This window comes from Pomacea canaliculata, linkage group LG2 (genome assembly GCF_003073045.1).
Source record: "Pomacea canaliculata isolate SZHN2017 linkage group LG2, ASM307304v1, whole genome shotgun sequence".
Classification (NCBI taxonomy): domain Eukaryota; kingdom Metazoa; phylum Mollusca; class Gastropoda; order Architaenioglossa; family Ampullariidae; genus Pomacea; species Pomacea canaliculata.
In genome coordinates, this window is record NC_037591.1 from 21,636,758 (window position 1) to 21,659,570 (window position 22,813).

The following is a 22,813-nucleotide window of genomic DNA, read 5'->3' on the forward strand; positions in this document are numbered from 1 at the left end:
ACTTAGCTGTTTGGTGATGTTATAGTTCATTCAATCAGTGATTTGAATTCCTTTAAAAATGAAAAACTTGAACTTGACAGTAGTAATATGACAATTTATGCTCCTAATCAAACATCTCAATTAGAGAAAACTACTTCGAACATGTGACATTTTCAATGAACTATTTTACATTTCTGTAGCTGAACACTATCAGCTTGAAATTGGGTTGGTAAAATTTTCTCCATATTGCTGGAATATGTTGATCGCTCCAATAAATCATCAAATGGTTTCTCTCAATCTTCTCTTAAAATGGAACCCAATTACGCGCATCGATATAAACAAAAATTGGAAAGAATTTATGTTTAAAGAAACTTAAGCTATAAGGTTTATACAGGAACGCACCCTCTCCATCCCAACTTCCAGCTGTTGCCCTCAAGCAGGCACTATAAAGTGCCACGTGTACGGAAAGCTGCCTACCAGAGGTCCTTTGTGCCAGCAGCCATCACCATCCTAAACAAAGGCACAAGGACTCAGGAGGAATCAAACAGTCTGAAGAGAAGAGGGTGCTGCATCCATTTTCAGCCATCACCTTGTTGAATGTGCGCTCCCTTTCAAACAAACAATAATGTATCTTTACTCCTGTGTGTTAAATGTCTGTATGAGTATGTATGCCTGCCCTTGTGAGCAAAAGAAAAATTTCTGTCTTGGGTCTCCTCGACAGACAATAAAGTCTGATTTGATTTTGAACATTATCCTGGCGTCTGTTTCTTCGGAAGTGTCAGTGATGTCCCTTACCATAGATGAACAGATGTGAGTAGAGTGACAGCCACATGACCAGCAGACATGGACCATGGGTATGAATTTAGTAACAGTTGGTAGAGGGAGAAAACTCCACAGAATCACAAAACAAAAAATACATTCATCCACTTGCACCAAAAACAGCCGTTAAGAGATTTTAGAACTACTGTACCTCCACATCATTATTTAAGGTAAAGTAATGGGTAGTATATGCTTTATAGATAGCACAACAAATAGGCATATGTGGCCAGGTGATCTACCACATGGCACACACTTGTGCACACTTGGTAGGCTGTATGGTGTTAACTGCAGCTACTAGTACAACCACAGAACTGAGCAAAACTCTCACAACACATTCTTGTCTAGCAAACACTCTGAAATAATGTTGATAGTTGGCTGCTTAGGCAGGAAAGTGCTTCCACCTTGAGGCAATTTCACTCGATGAAGGGAAAGGGATAATCAAGGGGGAAAGAAAACTGGAGTATCCAGACAAAACCCACCCACAGGTAGTCCTGCAAACAGGTGTCATAAACAGACGAGTATGAACCCAGGACGTTTTTGTTCTCAATGTAGCGGTAAAAAAAAAGTTTTCACCATTATGTTACTCTTGTGTATTATCAGAAGATGGATAGTAGGCTGGTTGCAGCCCCCTCCATCCCTTCTGAACCAAAACAAACCTGTACGCCAAACAGCGCTTCAGACCAGTCAGCCTTCAGGTGGCATCTAAACGAGCCTCTAACCCCTTCCCTTCTGTCATAAACATGAATTATACATTATCAATGGATATTTGAAGTACTTAAACACAGAAAACTTATTAGTTTTACTTTTTCACAAACATAAAATTGCACATATACACATATGATTATGTCACAATATGATTTTGCTCAGTAGGATACAGATATAAAGCCATAAGCAAGTGGATCACAAGCATTCCTTCAATAGTCAGTTCATAAAACAGCACCACCTACAGCGCACACTAAAGACCAGTTTGGACACATGACAATTTTGCTTTAGACTCATAACTTATTCACTTTTCATCACAAACTATTTTCATCTATTCTTGGGGAAAGATAAAATCAAATATGAACTATTTCACACCTTTTGAATAAAAACTGGTTGTAAAACTGGAATTCAGGCAAACTCCACTGTTTATATATAGACAAGGAGTTCTGCTAAAGAAAAAGTATATATATATTACAAACTACATTAAACTGTGTTATGTGAACAGAAATGTAATCAAGCATGGCACAACCAAAAACAACAAAATAGTCAACCTTCTACAATCATTTTGAGATCTCACTGTAACATGTCATAGCAGGACAAATCTTTATGAAAGACTAATCTCTTAACACTTCATTATTTTTTTGCAAAGTCAGGGGTGGTATGCAACACACGTATGGGCAAGGTCTAATAGACTGGAATTCAAGTCAACCCTACATCTCAAGCAGGCCCATTCCTAGCCCCCAAGGCATAGGACATGTGTGAGGCCCTCGACATCAGGATTGCCAGGGTTTTAATCAAAAGCACGAGCCCTGATGACTATCAAAAGCGCGGGACCCTAGGCAGATGCCTTATCTGCCTGCCCCTAAGCATGGCCCTGATCTCAAGTGCAGGCCAGCAATTACCTTCTAGGTAAAATCCCAATAGCTTGAAGAATGCATAAAAAACCTGAATGCAAATACAGTGCCAACTACTGACCATGTGATCTGTATACTCAATAACCCAAAGCACAACTACATGTGTTTATGTTAAAATAATTGCACGGGAAGATATTGCCCAGGAACTTACAGGTTATATTCAGGATGACTGCTCAGAGCGCCAATATGCACTCCAAACACACCTATGCACATACATCGACTACCTACACACTCGCCAGCATACAAGCACCATTCACACCTACCCTCTTACCACAAAAATGTCCAAGAAGATAAAGATCTTTACCAGATATGAGCAGACAAATGACTAGCTTACTCCACTAAAAGCTAAAGCAGAAAATGGGTAAAAATGCAGGCAGAATGCCTGATGTGGACACACTTAACAGTACAAATCGGAATAAATCTCATGATTACCAAAATGAAACTAAAACTAAACATCAACTATCATTAAAAATCCACAACTCAACCAAACTATCATCATTAAAATCTGCAAATAAGTGCACAAAAAAAAAAAAAAAAAAAAAAAAAAAAAAAGAGCAATGTTAAAAAATGAGATTTGAAACTTATGCAATAGTCGTAATCACTGTATGTCTGTTGTTTCATGTTTGCAGTAATGTGCTGTCTTTGTCTTCATATCTGACTGGAACAAGGAAGACATAAATTACTATAGTTAGAGAAAACATTAAATTTGTTAAAAGAGATTAACTGGTAACATACTGGACAAATACATGCTCCTGCTATTATCATCAATACCCTTACTAAAAATTTTATTAGCCATAAACAATGAAGCAAATGTGAATGGAATGAAATAAAGTAAAACAATATATTCACTAAACATATCTTTGGGATAAGACTTGCATGTCCTCTTGACTGGATGCATTTCTTTTGCAAGATTTTGTTCTGATCCTCCACCCAGTGTTGATCTCAAATAGTTTTGGTGTTAAGAATAAAAAAAAAATTGTTTTAATGCCAACACCCACTACAACATCCATAGAAAAATTCTAATTAGAAGTAGTCTGCCAAAGGATACTCTCTTTCTCTATTTATAATGCATATAATTATTAAAATTATATCCATTAATGCAGATAAATCTAAATTCTCACACCCACATGCATATACATACATACAAGAGCTGGTGAATAAAACCATGAATCAAAAAAAAAAAAAAAAACTAAAGAAATTGGATTCTAAATTAACCACCAACACTGGAATTAAGAAAACCTGTCCACTGAAATTATCATTCTTGATATAAAAAAAAAGAGGCATTGTTCTTTATGAGACATCATCATACTTGACAATGATAAAAATCCCAGACAAATTTTTAATGTTGATTATGTATTTTTTGTTTCATTTTGTTATAAAATCATTGTGTCATCATCAAGCAAAGTACCCATCAACTTCAACAAGAATAAAAACCACATTTGATTCATACAATGCTAAGTGGAGAAGAATATCATGAATAGATAAAACGTCATACAAAATAAAACTTTGTAGCTGCAGTATCACGATTAAAAATAATCTCCAAGCTTCTGAAAGTACTTGACAACCTACTTCAGACAACACCCTGACAGTACTTTCAAGAAACTGAGACAGTTTATTCTTCCTCAACCTCTTCTTGGCACTCATGAGACAAACAAACCCAGTTTCGCGTAATGCAAGATAAATTAACAATGACTAGAGAACAGATGAGGACAGGAGTTGAGGTTTCTAATGCTGGAAAGAAAAATGAGGGAAAGCATAAAAGATGGAGGAGGGGAACAAGATAGAGATCAAAAGAGAAGAATTTCTTTTTAGTAAGAGTTTCTATGGAAAGAGAGACTGGGGTGTAAAAGGAACAATCTTCTGAAACTAATATCAAGCAGAAACAGAGGCAGTTTTATGTGTTGCTAGATCTTAGCACTCTGCCCCTGTCATACCACAACTATAGTCACTAGCTGGTCAGTTTGTTAACATAGTTGTGAGATCTGCACCTGGTCAGTGCATTTAAATTTTAAAAAATGAGGCTAAATAAAGATGTTATTTTGTTCATATTTTTTCTATTTCATAGACGCTGCATCTCTACTCCTCTCTCTCGTCGCTTGTTCCGTTTGCCCTTCCCATGAGGAGGAAGGTTGCCAGGTAGCAAAGCTTTTGTATATGGAGGAGGTGGTTCCTAAAATTAAAAAAAATGGCAATGAGAAATAGATACTAGATAAACATAGTAGTAAACAAACAAAGTAGGAAAAAAGACAATAAAATCCCACAAAATGCAACATTACATGATTGTTACAGTCGCTACAAGCCCCGGAAAGATATTTAGGGTGGTGGACTTAGTCATGATCTCCCTTCTGTATTCTTCAGTTAAAAATCTTAGCTCAACCCACTAAATCATAGTTTCGACTATGTCCGAGACTTCAGAAAGTAGTAGGTAACAGTCACAATCGAAGAGCCTACAACTAAGATTTCACCAACTGTGGCATTCACGTCTGCCACCACAAATGAACTACATTCTCCTAGTGCATATGTTGGAGTTCCCTGTCCTTCTCTTCCACCATCGCTGGATGGTTCTTCTTTTCAAGATCAATCCCTAAGTCTGTTGAATGGTGGGGGAAGGGGTCAGACTGATATTTACATCTCTGTCTCTGATGACTACTATACCCCATTAGAACCCTTTTCCCAAAGGCCCCCACATGAGCAGCAGAATAACGGCAAGTGGTCATGTCTCTTTTGAAGAAAGGTAACATAGAATCCAAATGTGATCCATCTTCACCACAGTTTTACCTCAAGTTCAACACTTATATAGGGGCACTGACCTTTCACATGAAGTTCAGTTTATAGTTTATTCCTTGTTACTCCTCGAAGAACATAGGGCCACAACAACACCTTGTCAGTGGTGACCTGGTTTTGGGCAGCTCTCCTTGTTAGGACTTTGCTGGGGATGGACAGCAGCATAATCCCCCCACCAGTTGTTGTACTGGGAGAGGTCTTCTTTCTTTGCTAACTTGACCAGGTGGCCCAGTTTCCAGTCTGTTGGTACTAGCTCTTGTTCCCAGATCTTGTGTAGGAGGGGCTGTAAAATTTTTGCTGTTGTTTCTGGATCTGCCTTTAATGCTTCTGGGGGTATGCCATCCGGCCTGCTACTTTGCCACTTTTCATGCTCTTGATAGTTTTGATGATTTCTGTCTTAGCAGGAGGGCTGGTGTTGACGTGAAGTTGTTCAGTTGCTGGTGGTATGTCAGGATGTCAGGTAAAGATGACTGACGAGGTTGATTCAGGATCTCTTCAAAGTGTTCCATTCAGTGGTCTCTTTGTCCTGCATTGTTATGGTCTTGCCATCTTAATCTTTCACTGGCTTGTTTGGGCTAATGTTCGTGCCTAACACAGTTTGTGCTGCTGTCTCTGCTTCCTCTCCTCTGTCAGTTCATGGGCGAAGCATCTGTTGTCCTTCCTGACAGAACTCTTCACTTGGCGGTTGGCTTCCCAATATTCAGCTCTGGGACCTTCCTTCTCTTGCTGGTCTTGACACTGATTGAGCTTCTGTTTCAGTCCCTTTCTTGATTTAATCTTTGCCCAGGTCTCTGGAGTCATCCATTCCTCGTGTTTTCTTTCCCTCTTCCCTAGAACATCTGTACAGGTTGTCTTCCAAATGCTATTGAGTGTTGACCTGCCAGGAGCACAAGGGTTCTGCCGACCTAGCTCTGTGGATCGACAAGGCATGCAAGCCACCACACCACTACCAAAGTAAGTTGCACCAAATGGTGATGGTTTCACATGAAGACAGCACAGAATCTTTGAATCTCTGTAAAGTTATGAAAGCATGCAATATCCGTGACATTGTCAGCCCTTGTCTTCATGTTCCAATGATTCAGTCTACTTGCAAGTTCCTGGATTCTTCACTGGATGTCCAAGTTTACATCTTTCATGCTCTTCCTTTCAGCATCAGTCCACGGCTGTGTTTGTTTTAGATTGCAAATTCGTTTAAAATTCCTTAAATGACAAAGAATCCAGATATGGCAGTGCTAATTCAGGATCTGCACCTTCTGATCATGAACCTGGAAGAGCCAGTGGGAGGAATAAGCATGTACAAAGTCATAGTTGGCAAACCGAAGGTTCCATCAAGGCTTTGGTTCTTGATGCTTAGCATGAACCAGGTGACTTCATCAGCCTAAGCCTCCAGTGGCTGCCCTCACTACATCACCAGCTGCCACAGATGAGAAGATAGTGACAGTTTTCCTAATCTGAGTCTTTGGGATTTAGCCATATCACTGGCACTACACAATGGGGAGGGCGGCTCCTGGCGACATCATCAAAACTATGATTATCCTTCAATACATTAAAGAGATTCTACCTCTGTGCCATATTTGTTAGCACATGTGCGGCTTGCAGCATCACAGGGTTTGCATACCCTTACAACCCCACAAAGACCAGCTCAATCTTAGATATGCTGACACTATTTTTCAGCTTGTACTTCCTGGCACATGATACAGGTTCTTCCTGTCTTTCCCCTCAACCAATGTCTAATGTACTAATCATTAAGTTCAGCTGGTCAGTGGTGGTGTTCTTATTCTTGTTTTGGTTGCTGGTTGTCACCTCACTCCCTCCTCCTGCTTGGGATTCTGCATTTTGTATATATTTTAACCAAAATAAAAGAAAATCTTTCATAAACTTAATTTTGGTAATAGAAATTATTATTACTAATGGATACTATTATGCCCTCCCCATCCTCCCCTTCCCAGGTGATGCTAAGTGTTTGGTTGAAGAATATCTCTTATCCCATAGGACAGATATTTCAAGGAATCATGTGACCAGCAGACCATTCTGGGCTATGGGGTCAGAGCTATTCTTTTTAAGGCTTAAGTAGGTTAAGTAGGATAAATGCACTATGTGCTACTAAAACTAATTTTACTTTAGCAAAAATTTCCTATTTAGTCACATGTACAAAGCACAACACCAAAAGCTTCTTCAAAAAACCATAAATTAGATATTAGATTTATCAGTCGCTGAGCACAGATGAAGGAAGCAGAGTAAATTAGGATAAAATAGGACAAATAATAACCATAAGACAATCAAAACTTCTCAAACTAATACAGTCATGTGCTGCTTGACGACAGAGAAACATCGTGTCACAAGAGGTAGAATGCACTGATCTATTTTTTAACTGCAAAAGCCCATGTCGGAAAAGCACACTATTGTAGGCATGAATGTTATTATGAATAATAATAATGGTGTCAGCTTTATGGGCATAAATACTGTGTAAGCATTTTCAGAATGTCAAGAACAAGATGACTTAACAGTTAAATATTTTGCTCAGAATTTGGATACATCATTTCTAAGGGAGCAGTGAAACAGTGCACTTGTATTTTGTAAAGAACAACTGTATTGTCCTAGTCAGAGACTGAAAAAAACAAAACAAAACAAAAACAGGAAGACATGTACACACAGTGAAGTACCAATAGGTCTCTTGTCTGCAATGTTGAAGTTTTGAGCAGGACCAAAGAAACTTAAGCTTGCTACTGGAATAAATACATATTTTTTAATTGTTGTTATAACCACAATGGGAAGGGAAGGAAATAAGATACAGGGTTAAAAACTTTTTTAACCATGTCTTTCTCTTTTTTGCATGATGCTATTCTGCTTTTGTAATGCCTTCCTGGAGATTTTGATTGTGCAGAGATATGGAGTGGATATTTCTGGACGAGAAACAGGTTTAAACGAAGAAAGGTGCTTACATTTATACGTCATCTTTTTTGTTTTGCTACTTGTCATCAAATCAAGATTACATGTGTGTTGATATTGTACAAAATATTTTATAAGCAAAGAAGTTTATGAGTTCCCTGTCAAATGATATATTATTGCAACAATATTGTAATGATGTTTTTAACTTTTCTGTGGATGGTGTGTAACCATTTTGAGGTAACAAAGACAATGCTGTGACTTTTAATATTTAAAATAATAAGTAAAGATTTTTACATGCTGATTTAGATACCTTGAGGTTAGAAGGTTAACCATGATTTAACATACTGCCATTTTAGGATCAGTTTTAGGCTGGCAAGGCAGATTCCATGTCATCCTTCCAGTCCACTGACAGCTGCAGTGCTAGACTGTTGGGACTGAACAATTTGCTGCTGTCAGGATAACTGTTTTTTTTTTTTTTTAATCACAGCAATGCAAAAATTACTGTGATCATCCTTCATGATGACAGTATTAATAGCTGGCGATCTTGAGTGGAAACATAGGGGTTACCAGTTGTGTTCTATCCCATGTCAACTCAGGATTATCATTTTTATTAATCCTGATTGACAATAAAATAACAAGAATGAAAAAAAAAAAAATCCTATTAAAGCTTATTGTGTTTCGTAGATTCTATGTGGAGGTAACATCTCTCCAGCATTTGTGCTCCAATCTTGTTACTGTGGATCCTTTAATTATTCATCATCTGACCAGTTTGTACTCACGTTGTCACCAGTGATGGCTTCTTCAAGACATTTCCTGGTAAACCACCTGACCAGGAATTTCTCTGAACTGAACGAAACATTAACTGCTGTGGAACTGTTTTACAAAGAATAGCATAGTTAACTTACTAGAATAGTTAAGACATTAAGTCAGAAACTACATGTGTTTGTTGGTCAAGGTATTGAAATTTGTATTTTGCCTATTGGTGTGGTCTTTTGTTGGTAGAATCTTAGAGGTAGCCTGTTTAAATGAGACAGAGGCCCTCGCATACAAGTTGCTTGTGTTTATGTGGTGTGAAAGAATATGCCATAGAGTGTGTATGCATGTGTGCAGGTGCCTGTGCGCATACATCATGGTGCACCATGGTTGTGACAGATGATGATTACTCCCAAAGGGAAAAGGAGACATCTGCAGGAAAATGTGACTGGGGTAATGCATAACCAAGCTACACAACCACACAACACAACAGAAGGGAGCAGGAACCTTATATATAAGCAAAAGCACACAGCACCTTGTCACAACTTACCTGATATTTTTCTACTACAACAGCAGCTTCAGCCCCACCACTGCTGGTGGCAGCTACTGTGGTGCTGTTAGGCTTGCTTGTTTGTGCTGCTGACCTAGCCACACCAGTTGCTTCTGAACTTGCACCTGGTGTGTGACTTCTGCCATGGCTGCGACTGTCAACACTTTCCCTATGATCATGCGCTGTGAGTGCAGTGGTTTGCGAGTTGTGTGGATGACGAGGGTGTCGATGGGTTCGTCGAAGCGTCATGCTGATTTTGCGAGCCTTTGGTTTGTTGGGGTTGCTGCTAGGGGTGTGCACAGCGCACACCTTGATGAAAACACCCATTACTACAACTAATCCAATGCTTATAAGCATCATCGCCCACCAGTGTATCTGATGGAGGAAAAAAATGGAAGATTCTAATATGTCCACATTTTAAAAGCTTGTAGTATAAATTATTTCGTCAATGTTCACAATGCCTTTCATATGACAAGGGTAAGCTCAGTACCAGATACTAGTTCCCAAACCCACTTCTGTTCTTAAGATACAGGCTATCATCATGCAAACAAAAAAGTTAAAAACCCTTTGGTCATCAAGGTCACTTGTCCTTTTGCCCCACTACCTGTCACATCAGCCCAGTTATGAACATATCCTCCAAACACCAGATGGTCTCAGTCCAGGTTCACAGCTGTCATAATGCTCTCTGACAACTCAAACATGTGGCCTTCTTATTTACTCAAGTGTTCTCTGCTTTTGGTGTTGGGACATGGTCATGGCTGGACTGATTTGACTTAAGCTGTTAGGTGATATGGTTTTGAGGTAAAACGACAGGCCTGCATCATGAATGAACATGTGTATGAGACTTTGTTAAAGATACAGCCAGTGAGAGAGTTGGAATGATAAGTTAGCTAGGGAGATTCATGGGGATTTGTAATGTCATGGTTTTGAAGTCTTCCTGCACATTAGTAGGCATGGATCTACAAAAAAATTGGAAAAGATTATTAAAACAGACTTTGGAAAATAATTTATATTGTAATGAACTTACTAAAAATAGTTCGAGAGTGCAAAATACTTTTACATTCTAGTAGACTTCTAATAAACTACTTATTACAGGAGAGAAAGAAAAAAGGAAAGCCTAAGGTGTATGTGAGAACAATGAAAGTGGAAGGGCTAATTATTAAAAGCAAAACCTAAAATAACAAAAAAAAAAGGACTTTATTCCCAGAGGCAAAATTTACCAAGACCCACAATAGCACAGCCTCAAGAACTCTCTAGAAGGTGGTGCTCACCACTATCCAGTCCTTGATACTTTGTAGTGTTTTGGGATCAAAGATGAGGTTTTTCAGCCGTGCTAAGGGACCATCAGCATCAACTCCACGGCACTTGTGAAAAACGTCACAGTAGCCACGGAAATTATCACACGGTGAACCTGCAAAGAGGCTCAGTTTGTTATTTCTTTGTCTTCATTTCCATTAAGCCATACTTTAATAGATTAGGAGACTTAAAAAGTAGTTTGGAGATGACTAATATGGAAAACATGTTTCTGTGGAAATGTTAGTATGTGCTTTGATTTGATGTGGAAGGGGAGAGAGTTTCATTGTTTTGCTGCATAGTAACTAAAAATCCTATGAACATGTGAGCTGCATATAAAAAAATGGACAGACCTTGAGACAGGCCACCTCACTGAACTCTCAGTCTAGAGATGTCTCATGACAAATAGAAATCTCAAGATAATGCTTATGTTCAACCTGTGACATGTCTATGTAGGGCCATGTCAACATTTCAACAATATGTCAACAGAAGTCAAGATTCTCCAGAAAAAGAAAATAATACTAGCATGAAGAGCAAAGAACCAGGTATACAAACCCTATTAACTCATTTTATTTTACTAGATTAGAAGCAATCTACTAAGCAATCTTCCACCTATGCACAAACCAAAAAGACCATAAAAATTGTGAGTCTCAGACATAGCCCACAAGGAATATAACTTTGAAGAACAGACCTCATAGAATGTTCTTCAGACCTGTCCACACCCAGAATAAGTGCACCAGAAGTTCAAGCCAGCAAAAACCAGGCTGAACACCAAACCTTAGGGAAATGGTGGATTTCTTGAAAGCCATTGTATAGCAAGCCAACCATTTATTGAACACAGTAAATGAAGGACCATATCTGAAGCATTTTCATTTTAGACTGGTAAGAAGAAGGCATCTTACTTTAAACTGTTGTAATCTTTTGTGCAGACAAGGCAAAAAAGCAATTTACTCTCATGAACAGATACTGTAGTAAAGTGTAGTTAATCAAATCCTGTTACCTGCTGGGAGTTGTATTCCCTGAAGTTCAAGGCTATTCATTCTGTCCCGAGCTTTCTGCTGTTGAATTTCCATCAAAAGATTCTTGAACAATTCATTATCTTCCTTGTTAATGTCTGTCATTGTGTAGGAACTGACACATTCTTTTGTATATGGGTTTCCTGCAGTAGTACAGTTAATATGTATTAAGAAAACAATGATATCTCATTTGATTTTGAAAGGTATTAAATAATATTTATGCAACTCCTTTCTCTTTTATGTTATCATTGGAATAACAAATTGTGCTAGAATTTCAGCTTCATGTAAAGATAATTGCAAACTTAAAAAATAAAATAGAGAAATGACCTACTACATCTAAATATGAAAACAATTCTTCTGAGTCACAAAGAAATCACAATGGTTAAAACATGAAGGGATGGTCTGCTACTGATGAGTTTAGTTGCTGTCTGGAGCAGAACGTAAGTAGAAAATATTGAAATGTCTTCATATTTCAACAAGTCAAGCCTCTTTATTTAAAAGAAAAAAAAAGGTATAGCTAAAATTTCAGCTTGAGTTAACTTGTGTGTATATATATACACAATCAAACAGTGAACAGGACAGCCTCATTACTTGGCTTGAAAGACCTCATATAACATAAACATATGGATGATCCTAAAGTTACTTATAGTATGAGCACAAGAAGATGAAAAAAAGATGTGACTTACGGCAAGATACATAGCACATTGCTTCGCGTGATGGCCCTTCTCCATTTTCATCTGATGTCAAGAAGCACTCCTCCCAGTTAATTTTGTGGCATACAGACTTAACACACTCCTATAAGAATAAAAGTCTTCTTTTAATTAGATATCATTTGTCCATTATTCTCTGTGAGTTATTTACCTTATCATATACTGTAAGGATGATACCCCTCTGACCACTAAATGCTTATGGAATGTTGATCCCTCATGTCCTCCATCCTTGACACATTTGTTTGCCTTAAGAACAGTAAGAAAGCAAATGTGTCATTAGAATTCAGCTTGCTGAGCTCTTCCTAGGTTGCTTTAATCATGAGTGGGTAAGAAGTTGAACTTCCTGTGTCATTTGGTCAAGTTCAAAGGAGATATTATTGTCTTGCCTACATGTACACCCGTTTTCAGTCTCACATTCTTTCTTGCAAATAATTATGGACTCATCAACATAAATGCCTACCTTGATTTTAAGACCATATCTGCCCAGTGGACTAAGCTTGAAATCTAATCTTATCTGTCATACTCTTTGTAGTTGCAAACTTCATCTTTTATTTTTGTTGTTGTTATTAATTCATTGCTAATAATTTCGTCTAAGATACGTTTAATTTGGTGTTATGTACTTCACTAGTATAATAGGATCACCAAAGAACTGTAAGGTTAAGGTTGTCCCCTAACCTTTTGGTTGTTGTGTAATGACGTGCTAGAGAACTCCCTTTTCTTGAGATAAGCTTTAGGTGAGGGTAGTGTCCATCTCTCTCTCACTGCCTTACTTCCCAAACCCCCTATGGAGTCAGGTACTCATTCCTGACAGCTGGGCCTTCTGGGAAAACCTCACTGAGTTACATGGGTATTAAACTGGCATGTCAAGAGCTCTAGCCACTCAGCTATTTGCTTTCACAAAAAGCTGTAGCAAGGCTTGGTTTTAGATATTAACATTATTTTAAAATAACTATTTTAACTTAAAAAAAATACTGTATAGGTAACTCACCCCCTGTATGCAAATCTGGGAGAAGTCATTGCAAAATGTTCCATTTGGTTTTTGTTGTGCTTTAGGGCACATTGCACTTTTCCCTGTTTGGCAAGTCAAGGATAACTGAACAACTTGGGTGTTACATAAAACCTGTTACCACAGCTTGTAAGTAGTGGTAAGTAAGAAAATACAAACTGCATGGGACTAGCAATGAACATCCTGAACCAAAGTACAAAACAGACCTAGTGGTATATAATGGTGGCGACGGTACAGAATGACTTCATCAAGAACAAAATGAGCCAGGTGGTGGCATATAAAGACAAACAACAAATACATCAAGCAAAACTAAATAGACTAAGTTACTGCCACTTCCCCTGAAAAAGCCTATTTAGGAAAACAAGCACAAATGTGTGCATTAAAATGTCTTAGATGATTTTAAGCATACTGTAAAGTAATTTATACAGTAAAGGATATCCACAAAGACTTTCAGCTTTGCAGTCATCCTGTGGCTGGCACACAGATCTCTTCTCTTGCGTAATATAGCCACAGTCTCGAGAACAGCATGGTCCTGCAGTGGGACTAAAAAAAACAAGAAAACAACGAAAAGAAGTACAAGACTGGTTTTGTGTAACACCTCACAGCACAAAAATGGATTACAACTGGAAGTAATCGTTCTGAAATGCAAAATGATAATTACCTGCACTGATAGCCTTCCCTTAGTGTGCACTCCTGACCTACCAGGGAACCCTTGCCATAGCAACACTTGTCATCGCAGTCTGCTGCATAGCCACAGTCACACTTTTCCTCACCCTCTGTGATACCATTTCCACAAAATGCTTGTGTTGACTCTGAATCATGAAACATGGTTTAAAAAATGTCTTTTAAATCATAAAAGAATGAGAAAACAAAACAAACAAAGAGAAACCTAGAAAAATTTTAACACAATGTTTTCTCAATGAAAATATTACCCTCAAAGTGACGTCTGAAACTGTATTCTAAGAGTGCTCTGCAAAATGGCCAAAATGAAACATGAAAAAAAAGATACTTCTGTGATGTAACTGATAATAAAAAAGTAAAGAAAGTCCAAGAATTTACATATTTTGGCAGTCTAGTAACAACAGCTGGAGATACAGAAAAGGATGTGAAGAACAGACTCATCAAAGCAGATCAAGCCTTTGCTATACTAAAAGAAATTTGGAAGTTCAAAGCTCTAAGAAGAACTACAAAATTAAGAATCTACAGAAGCAAAGTCTTTTTGGTCTTACTCTATGGAAGTGAGTGCTGGAAGATAGTAAAAATCAGGCAGAAACTAGAGACCTTTCAAACCAAATGTCTGAGGAGAATTTTCAAGATATTCTGGCCTAATTACTAACGAAATTTGTAATGAAATCCTTACATGAGCCAGCTGCACAAATATGACACACACAATCCAAAAAAAGATGGAAATGGCTAGAGTATGTGTATAGAATGAAACCAGAAGCATCACCCAAAATAGCTCTTCATTGGACAGCTAATGGCAAGAGGAAGCATGGTCAGCCAAAAGAAACATGGTGAAGGTCAGTAGAATGAGAATTAAAGGACCAAAAACTGTTCTGGAGCACCATAGCTAAACTTTTGTTGCTGACAGACAAAAATGGAGATCTCTAGTGGATCCCTTATGTACCACCTTAGGTAGGAAGAGAAGTAAGAACTTCTGTGATGGATAATTATGCACTGATCTACTTTAGACCACATTCAGGCAGTGCATGCTTTACTGTTACACCACCACGATTCATGCTTTTCACTACGTTATAGTATTACAGTTATTGATGGGAACATTTGTCTTACTCTGGAAGCAGTTCACTTTTCCATATCGTTCATTTAGCACTGCATCAAGAACACGTGTGATGTTATCCAGACTGCACACTGAAAAGTCATCATTATTAGGCTTATCGCCCATGGTTGCACTAGCAAACATAATATAGTTGCCATCTTCAGCCTCTTTGCGATTGGTTCCATATGGTGCACATAGTGGGCCACTGTCATGCTGAAAATAAACAGGCATACTTTTTAAAATATCATGCTGGTTATTTACCCTCAAATTATGAGGCAGTGATGTAAAACTTTCTTCTCTTTAATGAGATGTAAATGTGTCAATATAAGGTCACGTGATCTCTGCACACCAGACATCTTAATACAAAAAGCACATTAACAAAATTCAATAAAAATATTATGTGAGTTTTATATGTTACATTTATCTGATAAAAGAATGTGAAAAAATTGTTCTGCAGGAACTCCATCTTGCTCCAATGGCTTTTGTTCAGGCCTTACTGTACAAATAACTCCCGACAAAAAATTATTTCCAATGCTTACAGGTGATCCAAAATTATGGCCAATCTCATGGGCAAAGGTAAGCTGTGACACTCTAGCTGGAACAGCCTTTCCATAATTGATGACAGTGACTATTCCCGTGTTAAGACTCTTGCTGACACGCCCTCCTCCTTCAGGGTAGTCCTTGTGTCGTTCACACACACCTCCAGCTGCTCCTAAAAATACACCCAAGAAAGCTCTGCCAGATGCCTCTAAAAACATGTTCAAAACAGCCCCTTTACCCTTCCAACAACATTTGTACAAAGTCTCCTCTTTCACATAGGTGTAGTCACAATTCCCTTCATGTCTTTTTTGTCTGGTGGCTTAAACATTAATCAGCCTATGGTACTTACGACAGACCAAAAATGGCATATGAACAAACATTTTAAGAACAAAAACAATTATGTGTGAGAAACACCTTTAGTGTGAGAAACACCAGCTAAATATTCCATGCAGCTATGAAGAGCCCTAATAAATATATGAATTGATACATTCTTGTGCTGGGTTTTGAGTATTTTTCCTCTCAAATATGTTGTTGGCACATGATTGTGTTCTGGTAGCCCAAGTTGTCTGGCTTTACCAAATTGCCATTTGATGGTTTGCATGTGAGGTATTGAAAATGAATGTGAGGTGCTTGTCTCCAGCTCCAAGTCAACTATTCATTCAGACCAGACTTAGCCAAATTGATTCTTACTTGACACTGGCAGTTAAAGACATTTTTAAGACCTCACATTCAACCCACCTGAAGTTCACACATTTGAACATTTCAGATTATGTACTACACTTACTTGAGTCTGACCCTACCCAGGCAAGTCCCAGTGTGCCCTTGGTGAAATCTCGGAAGGTGAAAACATATGCTAAGCAGAACTCATCATGCTGATCCAAGGAGTTAAGGTTGAGGAAGTTTGTCACATCAATGTTGCGGTTGCAGTAACTAGTGGCACGATTGGTATTACAATACTGGTTTCCAGAGTCATTATCTGTAAAGACACAATAATAAAATATGCAGACAACCATGTCCCACACTCTTCTAGATCTCTTGTATCTGTCACTTAGACTTCATCACACCTTTATATTATTATATCTGCCCTAGTATCACTGGTTGGAAGAAATCTCTTTCACCCAGTTCACTTGCCAAAGACTGCATTCTAGTGACACAGCTGAAGATGATGCCACCAACAGACTTGTCACATGATTATCAACCTAAAGATATGGAAAGGCTGCTGTTTTTGTATAACTAAATGTTGTAAAATGAGCCATGGGCAAACAAATCAAGAAAGGCTGCAGGTAGATAGAAAAAAAGGACCTGAGATTGACCAAAAAATGTTCATTCTCCTATCATGGCAGTTAAATTCTGATGCAATGTACTTACACTTGTTCTTTGGACTACAAAGTCAACGCCAACATATTTCATGGCATAATCATATGTGTGAAACTCTGTCTTTGAGTAAATGTTCTTGACAGCACTAACATGGTTTGCAAAGAAGGCCAGGATTTCTTCTTGTGTTCTCTCATCACTCTGGAGATTGGAAAAAGTATCATGACTGACTATTATTATTCCCCCATTACAACGAAACAAAAAACCCCTTAAAATTTCAAGCAGGATTTTTTGTAGATAAATCAAGCAAACTAAAGTACAAACGACCAAGATATGCATGCATTCTAGAGCAATTTAACGTATAATTGTCAGTTTTACCATTTAAAACAATTTTTGACATGATTAACACCAAGAATTTATGCAACAGGTCACTAAATGTACCAAATGTGAAATGCAAAAATGGATAATTCTTCAAGCAGTGTTTTCTGATCAAACACAGAATTAAAAATTACAATCTATTTGACAAAATGCAGTTTTAATAATCATTAATTTAAAAAAGGGAAGAAAAGACCTGTACTAACCAGCTTTGTATTGTACTTTTTGAACTTGATGTGTTCCCATAAAATGGGGTCAGCTCTGAGGTAGAGGTAGCATGTGTTTTTCTCCCCAATTGTGGCTCTTCTCTTTCGATGACCACTGTTATTTTCAGCAGTGTACTTCAAGTATGGTCTGTGTCTTTCTTCTGTCTCTGATGCATACTTGGCAGAGCACAAATGCACAGACAATAAGGTCAGCAAAGATTTATCAGCCCTTCTAACCATACCCTAATCCCTCAAATATAAAGTTGGTAGAAAGAGGGTAAAAGATCCAACAAATAGGTGTGTGTGTATGTGTAAGAGAGAAATCACTAAAACTGAAAGTACATCATAATGGTTTACTCATACTCATTTCATTAAATAACAAAAGGTAAATATCTGCATCTTCTGAGAGATCTGTGAATTACTATACTTTCATCACTGAACATACCCGAGCAGCTCTGTTAAGAGGTTGATCCAGGATGACCGAATCTGCATGCCTCTTCATCCATTCTGCAGCAGCATCATTACCACACACGCCTAGTTCAGCTTCTCGTCGATGTCTGGAAAAAAGGTGCTTTTCTACTGCAAATTTACACACTTGTGTGTGTGTGTGTGTGTGAGAGTCAAAAAGGCAGAGAAGGGGTCTCAAACTTGGATCATAAAAAACTGCTCAAATCCCAATAAAAGAACATTTAAAACTAAAGAGAAGTGTTCAGATTAACCTCAGGCACTACCAAACAAGGATATTAAAAGAACCTTAAGCTCTGGACAGCTAATTCAAGTAAAATTTATTTTGAAAAGAAGTAAATAAATATATGATATTATAATAATTAGGATGGTGGTAGTGGCTTACCTATAGGGATTTAAGTTCATGTGAGTCTGAGGGTAAATGACTGTGTGGAATCCTGGATTTCTAAAGTAAATTTCAGCAGGTTCTATATAAAATGTGGTGTGCCCTGGAACTTGTACATAGCCTCTTGCAGTTCCATTTATCACAGCAATGTGAGCATAGCTGTTAGGGTACATCTGTCAAAACAAAATTTTGAATTTATGACTGACTTTTAATATACCTGCACATACAGGCCAGAGTTAGCCATAAGAAGAAATTATGTTGTAACAGACAATAAGTACAGAAGACACAAGTAAACAAACAACTAAAAAAATAAGCTGTCAAGAAGTCACAAAGATTGGCAACATCAAGATTATTGTCTTTAATATAATACAGAGCTCTGAAGATTAAATTAGGAAATAGGTACCTAATTTGACAGGGGAAGGAAAAAAGAGAGTTGGGCTCCACTTTCCAATACCATGCCCTAAATGCAATGAACAACTGCTCTTATGTTCACTATGCTACTCTTTACTGTTAGCTTCAACTCATTCACAGCATACACCTTCAGCAACAAAGCAGTTGAATAGGCATATGCCCCATATTCAATCAGTTTTACTTCAAAAACATTTTTTAAAAAAGAAGAACAAAATATAGGTGAACTATTACATTCCTTAATACTGTTAAGAAGATTTAGATTTTTTCAGGATGTACCTTTCTTTTTGAAAACGATGGTGTCATGAAGGAACACATCAACTTTCAAGATGGTAATAGATATTTTTCACTTTTTTGGATTTACTAAAGTTGTTTCTCATCACCATGACAATTTCTCTGTGGTGTTTGACAATAAGAATCTACTGCCTGTAATCCATGTCCAACTGAACACTACATTAGATACTATGAATTTACAAGAAAGCACTGATGATTGATTGTCATGTTTAATTTACTTTTTTATGATTTTTGAAAATGCTTAAAATCTGTGCATATTTGGGAATTAATTAGAAGCTCAAGGTCATATAGCCTCTGAATTAAAAAGACCACAGATTTCATTCTCTATAAAGAATCTAAAATATATATATTTTATGAATAAGAATATCAATAACAACTAATACAAAACATATAAATACAACCATAACAACTTGCTTACAATCATATGCTGACACTTTCAATTTACATGAAATTGAAAATAGAACACTTATCGTGTGAAGTTCATTTGCAGTTCTGTAACATCTTGATACCCACAAAATTATATAAATTCCAAGCCTCAGATGTTATGAGAAACATCTGTTTCATCTGATTACATTTATTAAACTCCCTGGTTTGATTGATAAGATGGTATGTCACCTAACTGTTCTAGAGCTCCTTTAATAAGTCATGTTGCAGAAGAGCATTTAATATGTTTTTAAGATATTGTTGCATCTTTTCTTACCTTCCAAAAAGCCACTGTAAATGAATGATGTATCTACAGGTGCTAAAGAACCATCACCATTTAATGTTTGATGATCTGTACTAAATATGGAATTGTCTTTTTGTAGCTTTAGCTTGAAATCTCTGAAACAACCACAAACAGCTAAAGTATTTTTATTCTGTAAAAATATCTGAAACAGCCACAAATAGATGAAGTATATTTATTCAGTTAAAAATGTAAACCTTATGTAAACTGAAGAAAAACACATAAGTCACCAAGGAAATTATAGACAACATGAAACATGAAAAATGGCAAACTATGTAATGATAAACTATGTTTATGCTATTTTAGACAAAGGCTGGATGTTTCACTAAAGCAGAATGAAACATATCTGCTCTGAAAATTTATACAGTATTTGTATTTATGCATGTTTCCAATACTTCTGAAAAGACCTGAAATGAACTTGTATTTCCATGCTTACTGCAGTTCTAATATTCTTTAACTGGGGAAAAAAATGCCATGAATCTAGCATATTTGCTGAATCTTTTCATAGAAAAGTGGGAAAAAGTGAAATGAAAACAAAATTAAGAAAATGCACATCAACTCAGCATTTGTTTTTAAAGCATGGGTGTATACCTTCCATATGCAGAAAATGATAGTTGTAAATGCTGGTCTACTGAGCGTTTTATTCTGTCATGCTTATTGTGTAAATCCAAAGGATCATAAGTCAATGGCTGGTAGTCCAAAATGTAATCATTTAATTGTTCTTGTTCTGAAAAAGAACAATTCCAAACCTTACAACACTTAAATTAAAAAAAAACACAGTTTGACTATGCTATAATAACATTGACTGTAACCCTTTCCAAATATTTCTATGACAAATTTTAAAAGTTTAATCTTGAAATACATGGTTACATTACAGATGTGAACAATACTACTAGACATATCAACAGCCTGTGTTTGTCTCTTAAAAGAAATTCCAGCATTTCTAGAGTTTAATTCAAGGAAGCCATTTTTCATACCACCCATTTTTCTCACACCTCAGAAAAAAAGGAGAGGGGAACATTGAGGAATTGTAAGAAGGGTAGGGGGCCAAAGGAGAATACAGATACATCAGACCAGTCATAAAGTATGCATCAAGTACATTGTCTTCTTAACCCAGCACTGACAATGTTAACCAAAAATCTGTTAGTCTGTTTTGGATGATGAATAAGGATGTCTAATAATCAACATAAGCCCATTACCATATGGACTCATATTACATACATCATTATATGTATAAACACACTGGAACATCATACCTTTGTATCAAAGCATGTTTACAATCTACATCCTTTGTTCTAAAGAAGCATGTAATTATGAGGTATCCTCGCTTCTTCCTTGTCTTTGTCTTATCTCAAAAGCCCCAAAAGAAATGTGGAAGTGCAGTAAACTCTGTTATTTGGGCAATGGCATGGAGAACCACAAGTCTACCACAAGTAATGACAAATAATATATAGTTGGCTGATTGAATGATACAGATAAACATCTAGCAATGGTTTTGTGTTAGATAGATGTGGGGAAAGACTCAAAGATGACCTTGATGCTAGGCCTTAACAGCTATCATGTCTACAGAGATAGCATGTGCCCTGAGATAAGGTCAATAACCCATAACCCTTACTGCTGTGCTTACAAGCAAGCATTTTACCCTACATTACTACCCTACTGGACTTCCAATAACAACAACAACAAAATTCTAACCAGACACAATTATCTTGCCACCATCCATCCAACACAAAAGTTGGGTGAGAGTCAAAAGTAGGTGACATTAAAAGGGTTTGTGATCCATAACTATGGGAAAATCTGTTCTTCCGCAAAATGCGATGAGAGGCACGGTTTGTGAGATAACGACTTAAGGCTGTATGTAAGGAAGGAAGCATGTAATAACGCCTTCTTTGGTAGCAATTATTGCGACTGCTGTACGTCTTGAAAATGACAAATCATCGTTAATTTTGTTTACTTATTAATGGTAAAATGTATCAACATTAATCTTTAGAACTTTAGTGAAAATCACAAATTTTATTTTCACAAAAACTAATTTGAAAATAATTAAGTATCGAACAGTCCAACACTGCAGCAGCTGTTCCTAAGCTTACTTCCGTACTTAAGAAGTGGTGCCTGCAATTCGAAAAAAAAAAATGAAGGAGCGTAACCGTTCCAATTATTTGTGCTTATTAATATAAATGTTTAAAAAATTAACTAAGTGATGCCCAACTTTTTTTTCAGTCGATCCTTGTACCTGCTATCCTTATTCGGCATAAGAAGCAGACGCACAACAGCAGCCTTTTCAATCGAACCATATTCTGCCTTCTTGTTATCTTCTCACAGAAAACATGGAGGTACTTCTTCTCTGATCGCAATGCGTACTATCTACTTAGATCTTATCAATCTCTCAAGAAACTGATAAATTAGACAGTGACGAAACGAGAAAATTTTTCTTCTTTAACATCAATGTTTTTCATTTCTGCTTCCATTCCACACACGCATGCGCAATAACGTTGCACAATATATTTTCCTTTCCGGGTCAAATCTGCAGTTAGTTCTTGCTACTCCGACATGCAGGAAAATAGTTATTTTGGTTTACAATAATTTGTTGAAAATTTAACCGGGTAAAGATTCAATTCCTTTATTACAAGACCCTGATCTTTATAACCAGCGAGCAGTCAATCTCGTTCGTCGTAGCCAAGTTTTGTTTTCCACCTACAGCGCACAAAGCAGCTTTGTGCTTAAAATTTCAAGCTTCTGACGACGAACTTGTATTACATGTCTGTGCTCTGACAATTTGAGCTGGGAGAACAGCTGACGTCTCCCTGTACCACATTCATCCAACATCAAGACAAATCGATATTACACTTCAAATGACATCGTTCAATCCTTTGACGTGGGGTTTAGTAGATTAGTCTTAGTTCTTTTACA

The 22,813-nt window shown here is 37.2% G+C and overlaps 1 protein-coding gene across 1 annotated transcript; it reads right to left on the bottom strand.

Moving 5' to 3' along the window:
• Positions 1-711: 711 nt before the first annotated feature.
• On the bottom strand, positions 712-22,403 carry LOC112555188 (disintegrin and metalloproteinase domain-containing protein 10-like). Its single transcript, XM_025223462.1, has 19 exons — positions 22,137-22,403; positions 20,495-20,630; positions 19,880-20,001; positions 18,986-19,068; positions 18,478-18,650; positions 18,073-18,184; positions 17,628-17,804; positions 17,097-17,247; positions 16,517-16,708; positions 15,732-15,904; positions 15,207-15,405; positions 14,077-14,227; positions 13,854-13,958; positions 13,398-13,482; positions 12,386-12,494; positions 11,684-11,842; positions 10,662-10,801; positions 9,391-9,765; positions 712-4,584 (listed from the first exon to the last, which is right to left on the bottom strand). Exons 1-19 carry the CDS (start codon positions 22,195-22,197, stop codon positions 4,474-4,476), a joined length of 2,814 nt encoding a protein of 937 aa, XP_025079247.1. The 5' UTR covers positions 22,198-22,403; the 3' UTR covers positions 712-4,473.
• Between the last annotated feature and the right edge of the window lie 410 nt (positions 22,404-22,813).